Source organism: Ruditapes philippinarum, unplaced genomic scaffold (genome assembly GCF_026571515.1).
Source record: "Ruditapes philippinarum isolate M1 unplaced genomic scaffold, ASM2657151v2 ctg705_1_1_1_1, whole genome shotgun sequence".
Classification (NCBI taxonomy): domain Eukaryota; kingdom Metazoa; phylum Mollusca; class Bivalvia; order Venerida; family Veneridae; genus Ruditapes; species Ruditapes philippinarum.
The window spans coordinates 319,121-337,615 of record NW_026864294.1 but is presented as its reverse complement, the minus strand read 5'-3'; the positions used below and the strand labels follow the sequence as shown (position 1 = coordinate 337,615).

General features: G+C 31.3%; 2 protein-coding genes across 2 annotated transcripts in view; both read right to left on the bottom strand.

Annotated features, from left to right (window-relative positions):
* LOC132725101 (CD109 antigen-like) overlaps positions 1 to 18,495 on the bottom strand; it is a 201,826-nt gene that overhangs the window by 20,174 nt on the left and 163,157 nt on the right. The gene's annotated exons all lie outside the window — the stretch shown is intronic.
* LOC132725085 (CD109 antigen-like) lies at positions 303 to 15,841 on the bottom strand. The gene is made up of 14 exons (XM_060710093.1): positions 15,711 to 15,841; positions 14,452 to 14,541; positions 13,833 to 14,047; positions 12,940 to 12,968; positions 10,923 to 11,076; positions 10,577 to 10,647; positions 7,868 to 7,990; positions 6,707 to 6,752; positions 6,003 to 6,087; positions 4,570 to 4,675; positions 3,709 to 3,939; positions 1,873 to 2,139; positions 631 to 741; positions 303 to 380 (listed from the first exon to the last, which is right to left on the bottom strand). The coding sequence occupies exons 2-14, from the start codon at positions 14,508 to 14,510 to the stop codon at positions 303 to 305; spliced, it is 1,575 nt and encodes a 524-aa protein (XP_060566076.1). The 5' UTR covers positions 14,511 to 14,541; positions 15,711 to 15,841.

The window sequence follows — 18,495 nt, the reverse complement described above, 5'->3', positions numbered from 1 at the left end:
ATGATAATATCTATGTTCAAAAATGTACAACTATTTCATTATTGACAAATAGTCTAACAGTTCTTCTAAAAAGCGAAGTTTAATTATCTGAACAAACATTACAGGAAACACATTAACAATTACTGTTATGATATCGTAAAAAAGTAAACAGAAATTTTGGTTACCGTTTGATAAAATACTTAATGCAAATCAATCAAAAGTATTTCTTGAAATTACAACACCTTGCGTAGTTTGGTACTGATAGCGGTATTTTCTACATATTATTCAACTTACACCTACGTTTATCAGTGAACCAATCAATATCAAAAAGAACATACCATCCAATAAATTTTCATTCCCCCGATTGTACTGTCAATTTCCATTGTGACAAAGTCGTTAATCTAAAACAAATAATGTGCATAATAAAGAGAATATTGAATATACTGACTAGTGTTTAAATATTTCAACACACAAACAATCTCCCTCTGAAATATGAGAGATCACAACTAATAAATATGGACAGTTTTCTTAAATCACGTTGTACGAAGAAAAGAAAAAGATGTAGGATATTCAAGAACGCAGATAAATGCAGAGGAAAGCAATAATTTATTAAGTACATTTTTATAAACTTTTAGACACATATAAATATACCTTTAATGAAGACATGGCATTTGCGTTCAACATTCGAATTCTAAGAAAATTGTTGGTTGGTGATCTGAATCTGCTCACTTCTTTAACAGCAGTTACTCCAGAGTATTCAGCCTACATAAAATAGTCAAACTATCAATGTAAACGTTTTCAGTAAACTTTTTACATTAAACATTTATGAATAAGTATCAAGAATTGCAAATATTAGAAAAGAAAGCAAAAGGAAGCTAGGAGGCATCTTTGTGACCTTTGATGACTCGGTATCTATGATGTTTTCAAATTTTAAAAGAAGTTCATTAATGTTTTTAACATGACAGGACTGGAACTTTTTTTTCGAGATTGATGCTATATTTGATGCAAGTCTAAATACATGTTTACATACTTTAAGATCACCAGCTTTCTCAGCTTTTTTCCTTTTACTCTTTTGCTCTAGCTGATCTATGTCAGAAATTCAAATTAATATATTTAATGATTTTAGGCTTTTGTACTTTATTTTAAATTCTCTTGTGAAAGAAACAGTCAAAATGAATTCGCCAAAAACCACGAAAATGAACAAAGATAATTTGCAAGATGCTATGTCCTCGAGCTGCAAAGTATTATTTTTACCCAGCGTCTTTCAAATTTCTATTTGAAAGACCCTGTTTTGAAAAAGAAACAACAACATTAACTTTAAACAAAATTTTCGTAATTTATTCTTACATAATACATTGCATAAAAATAAATTAAGGATTGAGTAGCAAGTTTTATTGTTAAAAATAAGGTAAAATAAAAAGTCTCTCTGCGAAATAAGTTGTTTTTTTGGTATATACCGGTATTCATATTATTATCATGGTTACACGTTTAAAATAGAATAAAAATTGTGTTCCGCAATGATTTTCGTATAATATTGATAAACTTTCTCAAAAACGTCACTGTCAGTTTGTTAAAAAAAGTGAGTGTCATTTATTTCTATCGATCTACCTGTAAATGTACATTGTTTTCAACCACCGATTATTTAGATAAATTTGAATGTACATTTTAGTTGCTGAAACATTTCAGAATGCGAATTAAACTAACAAAAATAAATAAATAAATAAATAATTAAATAAATGTCAACACTAACTAATGTTCTTCTACCATGATTTTTCATACAAAACGTAAAAATCTCTTCATATGATATTTTAGGAAAACTCCCTTCATACGTTACCTTCAATGTTTTTTTAGTAAAATAAAAGTGTCTAATACTTCAAATACAGAAATCGTTACCTTTATTGAAAACGTGGCAATATTGGATGGAATGGGTAATTCAAACTTTATTGACCCGTCCGCTCCAATTGGGTAGGTCTTCGACTTCTTTAATACAACTTCACCGTTGATGAATGGGCAGATAAGGGAATAATTAGCAAATGATATTCGGTTTTCTATCTGTCCGATCACTGGTTCATCAGTAAAGAAGGTAAAAGTAAACCTGACAGTTTTGTCGTCTGTTGGTTTAAGTTCAGGTGGGCTACCATCTTGCATCTTAACCTTTGCCTATATATACGATAAAAACAATCAGTTTTTTCTGTACAAAATCTGCTGTGGTCATAGTATTATTTTTACAATATGTTTGCTTTTAAAATTTGGTTTGCTGATCATAATCTTGCAACTACATAATAAGGTAAAGAAGCAGACGCTTGTTTTGGTTGAGTCTATTATATTTATATTTTGAGGGTGAGTTGTAATACACACATTTACAATTTTTATGCATTTATCATTTTGCAATGATTTTTATTATTTTTAATACTTCTAAGATTGTTGTATAAATTTATTTGTACATGCAATTGTTATATGGTCGATTAACGGCATACTTTTAATGAAAATTAAATAACTTCACATCTTAATGTGTATTGATAACGTGATGGATTCAGCCAATGACAAAACATCAACATAGTCGGGCAGAGAAAAAGTTTGAAAAAAGTAAATAATAATCTTTATGTAGCAAACAAACTAATTTTGAATTGCAAGTATTGATTTCATATTATATTTTCGGCAGAAGAAACTGTCCGAGGAGGGCCAGGCATTTTCGTATCGTAAGATGGCTGCCGGTACAGTATCACGTGATTATCCCAAGCATCATCGCGACTTAACGCGGGAATTATGAATATAGCTAACCTAGGCACGTCGCATAGGATAGGAAATACCTTTTTATGTTTATTTGTGATAAATTATTACAAACCGTATCTTTTTGGTTTTATTGGATCAATCGATAATAAATAATGACGTTTTTTTGTAAATAAATGATAATTTCTCAAAACTGTGACTATGATTTTCAATGAAATTCTATACCTTTCATATATTTGAATGGTTTTTAATGCTCTGGAAGATTGAACAAGAAAGAATAAAGATCGTGTCCGTGTTAGGTATGTTTGACCAGATTTACGAGTTCAGAAAACAAAGAAATACCCGGGAAAAACGGGTTTTTATTATTTATATTTCTATTTCTGTGGGTTTGCAAGATTTTCATATGGTCTGTTCAGTGGAAGACTTAAAATTTTGTGTTAATGTTTTAAAGCAATTAATTGGTCATGCTCTGTTCTTTTCTTGAAATCACTTTCCTCATCAGAAGGCATGAAACTTTAATATTATGATACATTCATTACATTCCGTGAAAACGTTTAAAAATATAAAATATCTGATGATATGTTTGTTAATTTTATATAACACCTTTCATGCAGCAAGCATAAAAAGTCTTCACAAGAGTTAGTATGCAATCGTACCTATATTACATACGAATGTATGTAATATTTTTCTTGTTTATTAATAATTTAATTCTCGATCTTTTATGAAGTTATGTGTTTAAAAACTCTTAGACTCCAAATCAGTTGTTGAGGCACTTTTTGCTATTATATATCAATAAACTATCATCATGAATATATACCACTATAATTGTTTTATATTGTTGTTGTTGAATATCATTGTAAACAATTTAAAATATATCATTTCTTTGCATCCATGCAAAAAACAACAACAACAACAAAATCTTATTGTTTTATGTATAGAATTGAACGAACTAAATGATGTACGTTAATAAAATGTTATATAAATTCCTAAACAACTTACAGACACTTTGTAAGGATCAAATCCAGGTTTGAAGTTATCTGCCATATTTGGGAAGAATTCAAGTCTGTATTGGTTGCTATGGTAACGAATTTCCCCCTCCCCTTCTAAAGTTTGTCCAGTCATTGTCTCAGTACAATTTGCATGGACCAGAAACGTCTCGTAATCAAGTTCGTCGTAAATCAAAGTTTTAACTAGGTCTATTGGTACGCTGAATGTAGCTTCTCCATTGATCTACAAATATATCATTGCATTCAAAGTTACTATTTTTAAAATGGAAGGATAAAATAGCAATTTGAATATATCCTTTATAATAGTTAATATGGTTTTCATTTGTTTTATATTTTCCATTCATAGACAGTTGAAAAAGGAGGAAATTGTTTTTTACAAAAATAAATTTGGTCGGATATTTCATAGATATTTCGAATTGTTTAGCATGGCATGTTTGTTCACCTATTTGCCGATTTCTTAGAAAGTATATTCTTCATGGATTCTTTTTTATTCGAAATCAAATTTGATTTTCTTAATTATAATATGAATATACACTGTACAGTAAAATTAGTTCATATCCTTTTCGTTTTATCGTTAATATTTAATTGCTTTATGTATTGAAATAAATTGTAGTTTGCATATTGTAAAAATAGACTTTAAATCTTGCCCGAATAACATCATATTAACATGTCAACGGAAGCGAGTGTATTATGTTTAGACCTTATGTACTTAAAACTGTTCTCTTTCATACACAACCAATAATAGAAACATATTTAATTAGATATGAATAACTCATTCCTTGTTATAGAATAAAAGACGATTGCTACTTCAGAGGATACGATAGTATCATATTAAATTATAATTTATACAAACCAGAGTGAGATCCCTTCTCACACCCTTTGGGTGATAGAAACCCGATTCATATCGCTTCCTAATTGTGAGAACGCATGTCCCGGCAACTGGGTCCCCAAAGGTATACCTGAACATGTAAAACATGACAAGAGTAATATGAAACCTTATCTAAATACAAATCATCGCACATCAATACTTAATTTGAACAAGAGCACCGCATGCATTGTTAACGCTCGTCTGTAAAGAAAACTCACAACCAGTAACCAATTTCAATAAAGTCTATAAATTTAAAAGGGACATAACTCCTATTAAGTATTGCGTTCAGGATAATGTTCCATGCCTTACAACTGTGCCTTGTCATGACAATAAAGTATTACAAGTTTCAAGTCGATATGTTTGATAGTTTTGAAATCATATACGTATGATAAGCAATTTTGACAAAAACTAGAAATGTTTCCATAAGACACGGATGCCCCCACAAGCAACTGTTCTGTCAATCTTATGACTCTAGGTCAAATATTTTTGGACTACATGTGCCACAAGTTGAAAACTAAAAATCAACAAAGGGCCATAATTCTGTTAAATTTGGTCGCAGCAAAAATCCCTTCCTTAACTACCATCTACACATTAAGGTTATTCATCCCTGGAAGTTTAAGCAAAATCTGCCATCCGGTTTCCGAGGAGTTGCGTTCACAAAATTTCTACATAGTATAGAGTGAAAAGATTAACAAAGGGCCATTTTACTGTTAAATTTGGTCGCAGCGAAAATTCCTTCCTTTACTACCATCAGCACATTAAGGTTGTTCATCCCTGGAAGTTTAAGCAAAATCTGCCATCCGGTTTAAGAAGAATTGCTTTCACAAAATTTCTACATAGTATATAGTGAAAAGATTAACAAAGGGCCATTATACTGTTAAATTTAGTCGCAGCGAAAATTCCTTCCTTTACTACCATCTACACATAAGGTTGTTCATCCCTAGAAGTTTAAGCAAAATCTGCCATTCGGTTTAAGAGGAGTTGCGTTCACAAGATTTCGGGAAGACGGACAGACGGACGGACGGACAAGTGCAACGCTATATGCTCCCACTTTGTGGGGGCATAAAATATCTAAAGTGCAAAAAGACATAAAAATAGCTTTCAGATTAATGCATCTTGTCTTTCAACTGTGCCTCGTCGTGCCAAACACATGCATGTATTCCAATATTCATTTTGATATCTTTCTTACATAAAGTCATTCAACTAGATAGACAATTTTAAAATAATTCTAAAAAGTTCTATACATGGTTTAGTCAATTTTGAATAAGGTCATTATAGCAAAACAGACGAGCTAATATTATTATGTCGAACCTATGGTCAGGCTGAGCATCATATTGTTTATAAGTACTCTTAATATTACCCGTTTAGCGTAAGTCATAAGCAAACGAAACTGTTTTAAATATAGAAAAAATCATTACTTCGCTGTAGCTCTTCCGTTTAGAGAGGTGTCCGTTGTCCTTCCAAATGCATCTAGCTCCACGCTCACTTCAAACTGGGGAAGCACTGAAATTCAAGTCTAGATAAATCACCCAGAGACAAAAAGGCTTATACATATGTTTTTAATATGATAAAAAGAACAATATGTGCTTCACTGAATTTACTTTTATTAACACATATTATACATGCATATACCAGCAAAATCACCGAGCAATATTATGCGTTAAAATTATTTTTGTACATTCATTATCATTGAATTATCATGAATCATTGAATGACTAACAATTTCTACGATCATTTGACAGCCAATATCTACGCCATCTAGAATTATGCCAAATTGAATCGTCTTTTATTTGAAGCTATAGAAAACATATGTACTGGCTGATCAATTAAAATGTTTCTTAGCAAAATCATGTGTAAATGGCACAAACGAAGTAAAGTTTTATGCAGATTTAATAAACATTTACACGTTGTAGAATGGGATGCAAATATCTTCAACAGAAACTAATTGTCTTTGATTTCCTCTTTTTTAAAATTTTATTTGCTTAAAAAATAAAAGGACAACTTTACAAATTGAACAACTTATCATGCCATTAACATAGATTTGGGTGTTCACGTCATCTTTATACATTAACTGAACAATAACGTCTTCTTCAGACTTTACATATTATCGGAATAAACTTACCGTATTTTTTCACTTCAAAGTAAAAGTTTTCGCTATCGCCAGGTTCCTTTGTTGAAACAGAAAAATACATTATTTAATTAAGATCTAAGTTACTATGAAATATGATAGAGTGCATCTTTATTGGTGATGGTTTTGTTATAATTTGTGTCAATTGGCCATCCACTTAAATAGTATATGTTTGATTCATTGAATTATACTTTTCTATACTTATACTTTTTATAACCGTTACAAACATCCTTAGTTAAATTATTCTAATCATATTTGTACAATCAGTGGTGCTGAATGTATGGCGTTAGTTATAATGCCGCCGCTTCCATTGAATATTCACGGTAAGAACATTTAAAAACGAGCCATGTTCTTTTCACCTTGACAATAATCTTGACTTCTCACCGAATGATGTGATCCGATGGTTGTTTTATTAAGATAGTTTCAAACTTTTATATTACAACAATGCGTATATACATTTGTACACATCAAACTTGAACAATATGTATTTATTATTTAATTTGATATTCTGATAGTTCCACAGAGAACTGCAAATGATATTGGTTCTAGAAAGTTTTCATTGTTTTCATCATTAAATGTTAACTTTGAAATGATTAGTCATGTGCATATGAAATAATGCAGTTGATAACTTAGACTTATTCATTAAATGAAACAATGTGCTAACCAGGCCAAAATTCAATTAATTATTTTTTAAAAATGTAATAAAATGATAAATAGCATTCAGTAATATACTCGTAGAAAATTATCATCAAATTGTGAATATTTGTTGAGTTTTTTCTTATTTCCTCATTTATTGCTAAGATTATTGACTTGTTTTTTTAAATGACATAATATGATCTATGAAACAGCATGCCTCAAGAGTCATACTTATGTTCAAAAAAATTAGAAAATGTATAAAAATACATATGTCATGAAAAGTCGGTCATAAATTACATATACCATAGAAATTATTGCTTTTATCTTGAATCTCTTTACTTTTCTTAAAATCTCCGTACTTTTTTCTCAAGTTTGATTTTCTTGAAATACTTTTTGTTAATCTGGAGGCGTGCAGCTTTAATTGTATTGACGTATTTTTGAATATTTATTTGAAATTGTTTTAATGCACATCGGATGTAAAAGTCTAAGTTAAACAACAACTAGTGAGTTGTCGCTTACATTTGATTTGACATATATCCTCCAATTGCCAAGCATTGGTAATGTTGGTAACTGAAGATAACCACTTATACCGAACTTGTTTCTTACCCCCACCAGTTCATCTATCTTATTTCCTTTAGGGTTCTACAATATAAATAAGATATTGATATGTGTAAAAGAAAACATGTAAAATTGTATTTATCAAAATAAAGAAAATGTTAATTTTTCTACAGATACAAAAAAATAACAACTTTAAAATATTATACAACCACACAAATAAACAGGATCTGTATGTTTTTGAAGTTGCATCACATACCGATTTCAATAAAGGAACTTACTAAGTAGAATAATGAACTTGAATATAAAATGCATTAAGAGGTGTTTCAACACCAAACAAGATTGAATTTGTGAAAAATGCTATGCCACCGCATTAATACAACACTAAATAGTAGTGTAGGAACAGATTGTTTTTGTTTCTATACAATTGAAAATTGTCATAATGCATTGATCCCTGACCTATCTAATTCTTATTATTAGATTAGTGGATAAATATATTGATATTAAAATAAAATATCAGAGTAGGAATATATAAATGCTGTTGAGTCTAGTGAATTTAGTGGTGAAGGTCATATTTCACACAGCCTAAATTTCATGACTACATCAAGGGACAACACTGTAAGACTATTTGTCAAAATCTAGGTCAGCTGATTTCAAAGTTCACTTTACATCTAAATCTAAGCACAAGGTTCAAATTTCATAGCTGTACATCAGAGGACAAGAAAGTAGGTCACATTATCAAAATCTAGGTCACCTGATATCAAAGTTCAATTTTATAACTAAAACTGTGCACATGATCAAATTTCATTGCTGTACATCATAGGACAAGAAAGTAGGTCACTGTCCGCTTGGGCAAGGCAAAATTTTGACCAAAGGGTTTAATTCAAAACAATCTTGGTACAGGTCCACCAAACAACATTTCCCCCAGGGCTATTATTTGAACAATCTTGGTAGAGGTTCACTTCGAAAAGTCTCATGCCAAATATTTAACCTCTAGCCTTTGTCAATTCAGAGAAATAGATTTTTCAAGTTTTACTTTATAAATATAAGGAAAACTATCGCCTCTGGGGCATGGCAATTTTAACACTAGGGGCATAATTTAAAGAACTTTAGTAGAGGACCCATAGATGATATTATATACCAATATCAAAGCTCTTAGCCTTGTACCTTCAGACAAGAAGTTTTTAAAACATTTTACTATATGTACATAGTGAAAATCAATGACTCCCGGGACGGGGGCCAAATTTGTCCCTAGGGCTATAATTTGTACAATCTTGCTACTTGCTGGTTTACTACACAATGATTCATGCAAATATCTAACCTCTAGCCGTTGTCAATTTAGAGAAGATGATTTTTTAAGTTTTTTCTAAATACATATAAAGAAAACCTATGACCCCCGGGGCGGGGCTCATTTTGACACTAGAGGCAAAATTTTAAACAACTTTGGTAGAGTACCTATAGATGATATCATATAACAAATATTAAAGCTGTAAGCCTTGTACCTTCAGACAATAAGATTTTTTTATTTTTTACTATTATGTGCATATTGAAAATCAATGACTCCTGAGGCGGTGTCAATTTTGACCCCATGGCTATAATTTGAACAATCTTGGTAGAAATTTACTACTCAATGTTTCATGCAAAATATCTAACCTCTAGCATTTGTCAATTGATAGAAGATTTTTTTTAAAGTTTTTACTATATAAATATAGGGAAAACCTATGACCCCTAGGGCGGGACTGATTTTGACACTAGAGGCAAAATTTAAATAACTTTGGTAGTCTACCTATAGATTATAACCCACAACAAATATCAAACCTCTTAGCCTTGTACCTTCAGACAAGAAGGTATTTTAAGTATTTACTATATGTACATAAAGTGAAAATCCATGACCCCTAGGGCGGGGCCAATTTTGACCCCCAGGGCTATAATTTGAACAATCTTGGTGCAGGTCTACCAGACAATGCCTTATGCAAAATCTCTATGTTCTAAGCCTTGTGGGTCTTTACAAGAAGATTTTTTTAATTTATTCATATAATTCCTTTTGGTTGCCATTGCAAACAGATTTCTGCATGGAATGAAATTCTTTGATCAATATTGGAAGCACGTTACCCAAGGATCAATCCTGCCAAGTTTGGTTGAAATTGGACTGGTGGTTTCACAAGAAGGTTTTTAAGTTCACTATATAATCTATAAAACACACGTACAAACACACACACAAACACACACACACACACACACACACACACACACACACACAGGTGAATCTCTATATGCCACCGCATCGCAGATGCTGCAGTGGCATAAAAAGTATGAACAATATTATATCCTTCTTATATTAAATCGTCTTTAATTCAGTAATAACAGAAAAAGTTATGTCAAACAACTTGTGTGTAGAATAGTTTCGGCTAATTGGCTAATTTATTCTATAATGAATTATACTTAACTGATAGTTTAAGAAATAAGTATAAAGAACAGCAATCATCTGGAAACAAGACGACATATATTCTGCAATTCTAACACGATTTTGTCCCTTATAATTTAGATCTAAGATAACTTAAACAAAATGATACTAATCTTCATAATTAAACAAAGCATGAATGGAACAAAACATTAAGAAGCGCTAGAAAAAAATGAAATGGTCAAATTATTCCTTTCTCTAATAATACTTACAAAGATTTCTATATCAAGAAACGGATCCGCTAAACTCAGTTTGCTATCAACGACAAAAACCCTGTACTGAACTGAAAAAAAATTTAAGTTAATGTTAAGCATTTTATCTTTTAGTTATTGCAATGTTACAGTTTGAAGGATTTCAGAATATAATTATTTTAAGCTTGAATGCTCTACTGTGTACATTCTGCAAAATTGATGACACTTAAACATATTCTTAAACTTAAACTAGTTGCAAATAGTTTTGACTGAAATAACGGTAAACAAACGTACGATGGCTTATTCCTGAATTGCATAAATTAGGTTAAGTCATACCAAAATGTAAGACTCCACGCAACAAAATTACCTCTATCCCCTGGCTTATACATAGCTTTGTCAGTCTGAATAAAAATAGCATTTTTCCGTCTTTGAAATGACACTGAGGTGGAGTTTTGAAAAGTTACAGGGCCAGTACCCGACACCTCTATCTCGTATCTTCCCCATGATGATATCGCTGGAATCTAATATCAAATATGACACGGCAGGTATTAAACCAAGAGAGTAGAGAAAATAACTCAGTTGTCCTCAAAATTTAACATGTAACTCTATTAATTTAGAATTGTTAAAGGAGAAGAGCTGAAACAAACTTTTCTTCATTGATAAGCACTACAATACAATATGTAACCGAGTGAAAATTCTGTTATCAGTCTTACTATGATGGCAATTTTCTTTTCAAAACCTATATCAACGCGGCTATAACTGTCAGAATATTATACATGTATTGTACAATACGAGAATACGCGCATACAGATGATATTTATTATCCCTCACTTTTTTATGTTAATTTCCATTGGCCACTGGGAGTATTTCTTACTGAAACAGCAAGTGTGCCATGTGACCAAGGAATTCGTACTATTACAGGATAACAGTACTTTTTAACAGTAAAAAATATCTGGTCACGTGTTTTTTTCAATTTGCAAGGTAGGTAAAGTTGAAGCGTTCTGGTTCCAATATAACATGTTGTGTAAATAAAGATAAATCCTACGTAGGAAATAAAGAGCCTAATTAGGGGTTTATAACTCCTACGTTAAACTTTATAAGTCCTACGTAGGGCTTTGTAACTCCTACGTAGGAGATAAAAAAAGCCTCATTAGAAGTTCATAACTCCTTCATAGGACGTTTAAACTCCTACGTAGGACTTTTTAACTCCTAAACAGGATTTTATAACTCCTGCGTAGGAGATAAAAAAGCCTACATTGTAATTAGGAGTTTGTATCTCTTACGTAGGACTTTATAAGTAGGACTTAACGAACACTTATAAAGTCCTACGTAGGAGTTAAGAACTCCTAATTAGGCTTTTGTATCTCCTATGTTGGAGTTAAAAAGTCCTAAGTAGGACTAATGAAGTCTTACGTGGGAGTTACAAAGTCCTAATAAGGTTTTATTTTCTCCTACGTAGGAGTTATAAACTCCTAATTAGGCTTTTTGTATGTCCAATGTAGAGCTTTTAAAGTTAAAGTGGCTCCAGGACGCTTCCGTTATTAGTTGAATTATTGTTGCACTTTGCTCAATTTTGTTGCAGTTAGATTAAGTTGAAATTTCAATGGTTTGTTCGGAGTAACAGAATTAATAGCACATGGATTTTCCAGTAACATTAAAAATATCATCACTCGTGAAAATGCTGTAACCCTCGGCTAACGCCTCGGGTAACAGTATGTTCCTTTGAATGATATTTTTACCCATAAATCATACATTGCGTAATAAAAAGAGCATCTAAACACGAGGTTATCTGATTTGTACAAGGGAAGCGTAGCCCCCGAGTATTAATCAGGCTGCCGAGTGTTTTGATGTTCTTTCTCTTTTGTATCATAGTCAAACATAAAAACACGTCCCCTGTTGTCACACTATGAGACCCCAGAAAAAAGTAACCAATGATTGAGCATCTGAGTATGATATTTCTATCACTACCCCTTTCATTGCGGTCACAATAAGTAAACACCAGGAAAAATGAGCCAATCAATGGGCAGGTTCTGGAGTGCGGGTAATTAATACCTGCACTCCAGGTAACGCGCTGTGGAAGTATATGTATATGATTTAACTCTGACGCATTTTCAACAGAAAGGTCCTAAAACTATGATTCAAATATGCAATGTTACATCAATACCACTCATATTTGAGTTTAAGAAATCATACAAAAAGTACAAAAATAATTTAGGACAATAAACTTACTAAGAATGTTTATTGTGTACCTCGGCCTTATATTTGTTAAATGTACACTAAGAAATGCTTATATATGTAATTAATTGTTTCAGTATTTTTCTTATTCTTTTTCAAATCTGGTTATTATGACATCTTTGGCTATGAAAACGTACAAAAGTACATACCGGAAGATATATTTTGGTGTCCGCCACCCCTGAAAATACGAATGATGAATCATTTGAATGAAATAACATAGTGAGAATTATAGATAATGACTTTAACCCAAGAAGATAAAGAATGGCATTTAAGAGCCTCAATTTAATTGTCGTTGTTTATGTCCAGATATGACAATACAAAAATATTGTCTGAGAAGAAAGGTTATTCTTTTTTTGTAAGTCTGAAACATCAATCTAGATGGTTATGGGACACGCGCCAACGTGATAAAGGATTACTTGCTCATGAAACCATGAAAAATAAAACCATGTGTCATGGAATGTGCCGATGTGATCATCACACCTGTATTGTGATACTGTAGTGATATTTCGTATGGAAAATGGTGAACGGTCTCCTAAAAAAAGCCAGGCTTAACTGTCAAGAGCCACAATGTACTGTTTAAGATTAATTGGATTTCAGTTTTTTTCTAAATATGCACATTATCATTATAATTTCATCTGGCAGTCATTATCTCATTTTATTCTAAAATGTATAAATACTGTGTAATATTTGCTATCTGTCAAAATACATGACAGAAGTTGGTTCTGTAGATAAATAGAGAAATTAAGGATCCAAAATGAAAGCCCAAAATGGAAAAATTGAAACTATTGCAGACTCGGTTTGACTGTGCCTGTTCATGGACGGTATTGTCAAGTGCAAACTACCGTACACGCCCCCTTGCACCGGCTTCAGCAGAATTCAACATTTAAACATGACATGGTAAAAATTTGACTTTAGGAACATCAAATAATCAAGTAACAAAATTAAAGAAGTCAGTAATACAATAATATAAATATCCTGTGTTAACATATTAAACTATTGCTTTGTTTACATTGCTATGTGGCTTATTAAATTAGTAACTTACTTCTAGGTACGTATTGAGTCACTACTGAACGTATCTTCCGTGTATAGTTACCATTTCCGTACCACGTTAGTTCGAACAGTTTTGCCGTCAGTCTTTCATTGGTTACAGGTTTTGCGAAAAGCACTTGGATAGTCGCATTGGTCCCTGCGCCAACATATGACGGAACTAGTGCCATATAAGTGTACTTAGAGTTTTGTCTTTTAGCAAATTTTATTCTAAAAAATAAAATGAAACGTGGCATAAAAGATGTTATGTACAACATAAATATTAAAATTATTTATGGTCATATTTCTTGTTTTAATTTATATGAAGATGTTTTTGTGAATTTAAGGTTTATCATATCATTTAGGAAATTCTTAACATCAGCGGCTTCTGAAAATAGAAACTCTTGTCATGTAAACATTGACGTGACTATCAAAGTTATTGGTTACGTAATCGTTTTGTTTTAGACAGATCCCTATTCTCTCCATTTCCGCTATAATAAATACACATAACACATAATTATATATAGGAAATTGTCTCATGACGTTTTAATCTTTTATGTTAATATCCTGTACAAACTAATGATACAAACAGGGATATAAAAATAAAGTAACAGAGCAAGTAATAAAGGACATACTCTCCGCTATCGACCATGGACATAGTCAATAGAAAGAGCCCTGCTGTGTGAAGCAGCATTTTCTCTAATTCTGCACAAGTCTCAATGATACTGAAAAAAAAACATAAATATTTTCTTGATTGATGATTATATCCAAAATGAATTAGTCATTTTTGTCGACACTTTTTTACAAAAGCATTCGAATCAGTAGTAAACCAGGAGAGTAATGACAGCAATTGAATTCGTAAAACATGTTTGATTTTTCTTTTTGTTTATGAAGTGATTTTTTAAAACACTTCAAAGACCACTAAAACTAGGTTGATCTGTACTTCAAAGTCAGTATTTGTTTAACTGGACGCTATGACATAAAATCATAACAACTGTATCCGTTTGAGAAGTCTTTTCAGTGACCATCTATATTTATAATTTGTATAATTTTTACAGCTTTAAAACCGGACAAAGGCACACAACGTTGTAGTGCCTTTCTGTATTTCTATAACCTGGATCGGAATTTTTTGAAAAAAGTAAAACATGTACGTTTACGCATGATAATTCGAGGAACAAATGCGTTTTCATCGACAGCACTTATTTTAGAGCAGAGAGTCATTGACATTAATAAGATCAAATAAACAATTTTACAGCACTGAAATACGTTAAATTTAAATTTATGTAATACTTCGTTCGTCTTTTATATAGGTATAGAAATACATCGAACAATGAAATTTTTAAGATCAATCAACACGGCAAAAATTGTATTAGTTGAAGTTTGTTTTATTCGAGTCTTACCATGTACAATACTGGTTAACACATTAAATCATAATTTTAATGAATAAAAAGTAAACCTGGCAGTTCAAAACCCGTACATTTAAGTACCTATGCTGGATTGCGTGAGTAAATATTCGGTCACAGCGCAAATATTTTTCAAAATGGCTTAACCGTTGTCATAAAATTATTACCAAACATATTTTACAGAATGATTGTAAACAAATTGACTTTACGACTTTATAAATTAGATAGAGAATATTATTTATGAATATATGCTTTAAGTTACATAGTTTCCCTTCAGTGCATTAATTTTGATAGCTCATGTGATTTCTTAACGAGAACCAAAAATAAAAAATCATGTTTCGGGAGAACAAATATAATTCCTGTTTATTAAACATATTTATATGGTAGAACTGCATAAGTTTTTGTTGTATTTGTAAAAAATATTCTTATACAATTTTGAAATAACATAATGTGCATTGAATGAAGCTATATATTAGGTAATGTGCACATACCTTTGCTAATCCCCTTTGATAAATAATGTTGTCAAATGTTAATATCTATGAACGACTAAAGTATCAACTGGTGTGTGCCCAACATAAATGTGTCTTTATAAACGTAATGTGAACCCCAAACGTGACTCCCAGGAACCATTAACATAATAACACACACAAAAATAAACCAAATCCGGTTATTATCGATCATTATTGTCGCTATTATATAAAATTTGCAACTCTGCATAAAACATAAAAGACCAATGAAATGTATATATTATTTTGTGGCTTAAATGTATACAATTTACATTCCTGCGTATATTTTATCTGTAAAATTAACTTTCGGACATCATTTTCGTACATAGCATTTAGAGCAGATGAATAGGCATTTCCAAAAACAAATATTTGTTTTTCAACATATGTAACAAAATCGGACATCGTCTTGTTACAAAGAATGTAAAAAAATTGTGCTTACAATTTTATCATTATGTCGACCGACTGTGATTGACAATTGAATCGACTATAATGATAAAGATATAACTAAAGGATAATTGAATATCAATAAGGAATATTACTATATTTACTAATGAAATATTCAAGAAAGAAAATTTGAAATTTCTTACTTCCAGTTTACTGTTTTCTCTGTGTCTGTCTAATGCCGAACATAATATGTACATTCCTGATCAAAAAGCACATTAATATTGAAGATGTGCTTATCTGGGATTGTTATATAAACATGCATTCTGGATATGTATTAATGAATAATTATAATGACAACAATGTTGAATCTATAGAGTTTGTTTTGAACAGATCTTGTTCTCAAAGAAATATGATGTCGATACAAAGTATTGGATGCAAAATATAAATAGCCTCTTTCCTTTTTGTTTCTTGTTATATGTAGGGGCATAATTGAGTTAAATATCATCTAACTATTGTAAACATCATGAAAACTTTAAAAGAAAGCAAAAAATTCAATAAAAGAACAGTGCTTCTTATAAGGCAACATTTTGAAACAAATTATTCAAACTGTAGCATTCAGATTTAATTAATGACGAAAATTAAAGAAATATATAATGAAAATAAACGAAAAGGTCTTTAGCGCAGACATATAATAGATTTATTGATAATTATATTCATATAATGAAAATCCGAGCTCCTTGCAAGAACACGTTCTTTTACAATGAAAATCCTTGTTCTTATTAACTATCAGATTGCAAAACGTGAAAGCCAAAACACATTCATTTCTTGGCCGTGCAATGAAAAAAACCATTTAAAAATGTCCAACAAAATAACCATATCGTGCTTAATGTTAAGGTCAAAAGTAAGTATAAAATAAGGACTACTGATGATCAAGTTGTTATATATTTAAAGTTGTTTACATGATTGTGGAATCATTTAAGTGGTTCAATTATTATCATATACAAATAGCTGAGCCCACTTATGCTCACTTATAAAAAAGTGCTTATTTGTATCCAGACAGTTGGGTGACATGATTGAATGATAACATCTAAAAACAGTGAAATACTAGTTATATTCATCCGCAAATAGTTACATATGACACTCCTCTGATAACATTTTTTGTCCGTTTATGACAAGATATGATACTACAAATGCTGAACTTTTCCCTATTTTTGTCTATTTAAGTTCGATTTTGAGTAGGAAGCTTATAGACACATTTTGGAATCCAATCCTTGAACCAACCAGTACAAGTGTAACTACAGAAGTGTGAATATCACCTGAAATATTAGGAATGACATCAAGATGATGTTACTATAATATCATGATTTTCTCAATCTCAAACAAACTAGCTTCTTGAATACGCAAAGGATTGATAACAATTTCATACTAAAAATGTCCATGCTTTGCTTTCATCGTTTCGCTTCATAAAATGAACGGTATATGATGAATAATTTATAATATTTTTACCAAGGCCAAGTTAATATGTACTGACAAGCTGTTAAAATTTTGATATATCATAAGCTTGAGAGAGAGAACAGCTGCTGCATTAATTTGTAGAGTAATGTATGATATGATATGTTCATAGCGTTTATGCATGTACACACTACAATGCAGTATTAATGGGATTATCAATGGATTTCGTGAATATCCCGGTATTAACTCATATTCACCTCATCAATTTGAAAGATATTTTGCATGATTGTTACTAAGGAAATTAATATTAGTTATTGTATATAGTCATCATTTTGTAAATAGCTTAAGGACATATCCTTCAATTTAATAACATAAGAAGATTTGTTGTCCTTTAAGATCAAAGGAACATATATGTAATAAAAAAGCTTTCATAACGCAAAAATCTAATGTGAATATACCGAAAGACCTTGTATTTCATAGCAACAAAAGCGGCAACATTGTTAATCATAAGGATATTCGTATACGCACCAGTGACTAACGGATGCATAAAGGACAGGTGTGTCAAATTTGAGCTTCTTGGCACTGATCACGTAGACTGGTCTTTAATCTAATGAACTTGATATTGGTCATGTAAACGAGTACATTTTGACCTTTTTCAAGTTAAGGCTGCTTAACTGCTCTTACACGGTACATGTATGTTTGTCAGAAAATTTACCAGGACTTTCTTTTTTCTCCTAAGTACACATGTCACTGCACCGGATTATAGATTTTCTTGCCTTCTCTTCTAAGGCCGCGTTTACACCTTTTCAAGTCTTGCATGCAAGTATCATATTCTCTCGTCTTGCATAATGTAGACACCCTACTTGAATCATTTTAACGAGAAAATACGTGACATCCATTAACATAATTCCTTGCAAGCAACTTACAGCTAGAG

Excerpts from the sequence above, each read along its gene's own strand:
- LOC132725085 (XM_060710093.1), bottom strand. The coding sequence starts at position 14,510 with ATGCTGCTTCACACAGCAGGGCTCTTTCTATTGACTATGTCCATGGTC. Across the intron at positions 12,969-13,832 it reads GACTCAATACGTACCTAGAA|GGGTGGCGGACACCAAAATA; the intron begins GTAAGTTACTAA and ends TCGTATTTTCAG. Across the intron at positions 4,676-6,002 it reads AACGGAAGAGCTACAGCGAA|GTATACCTTTGGGGACCCAG; the intron begins GTAATGATTTTT and ends TTACATGTTCAG.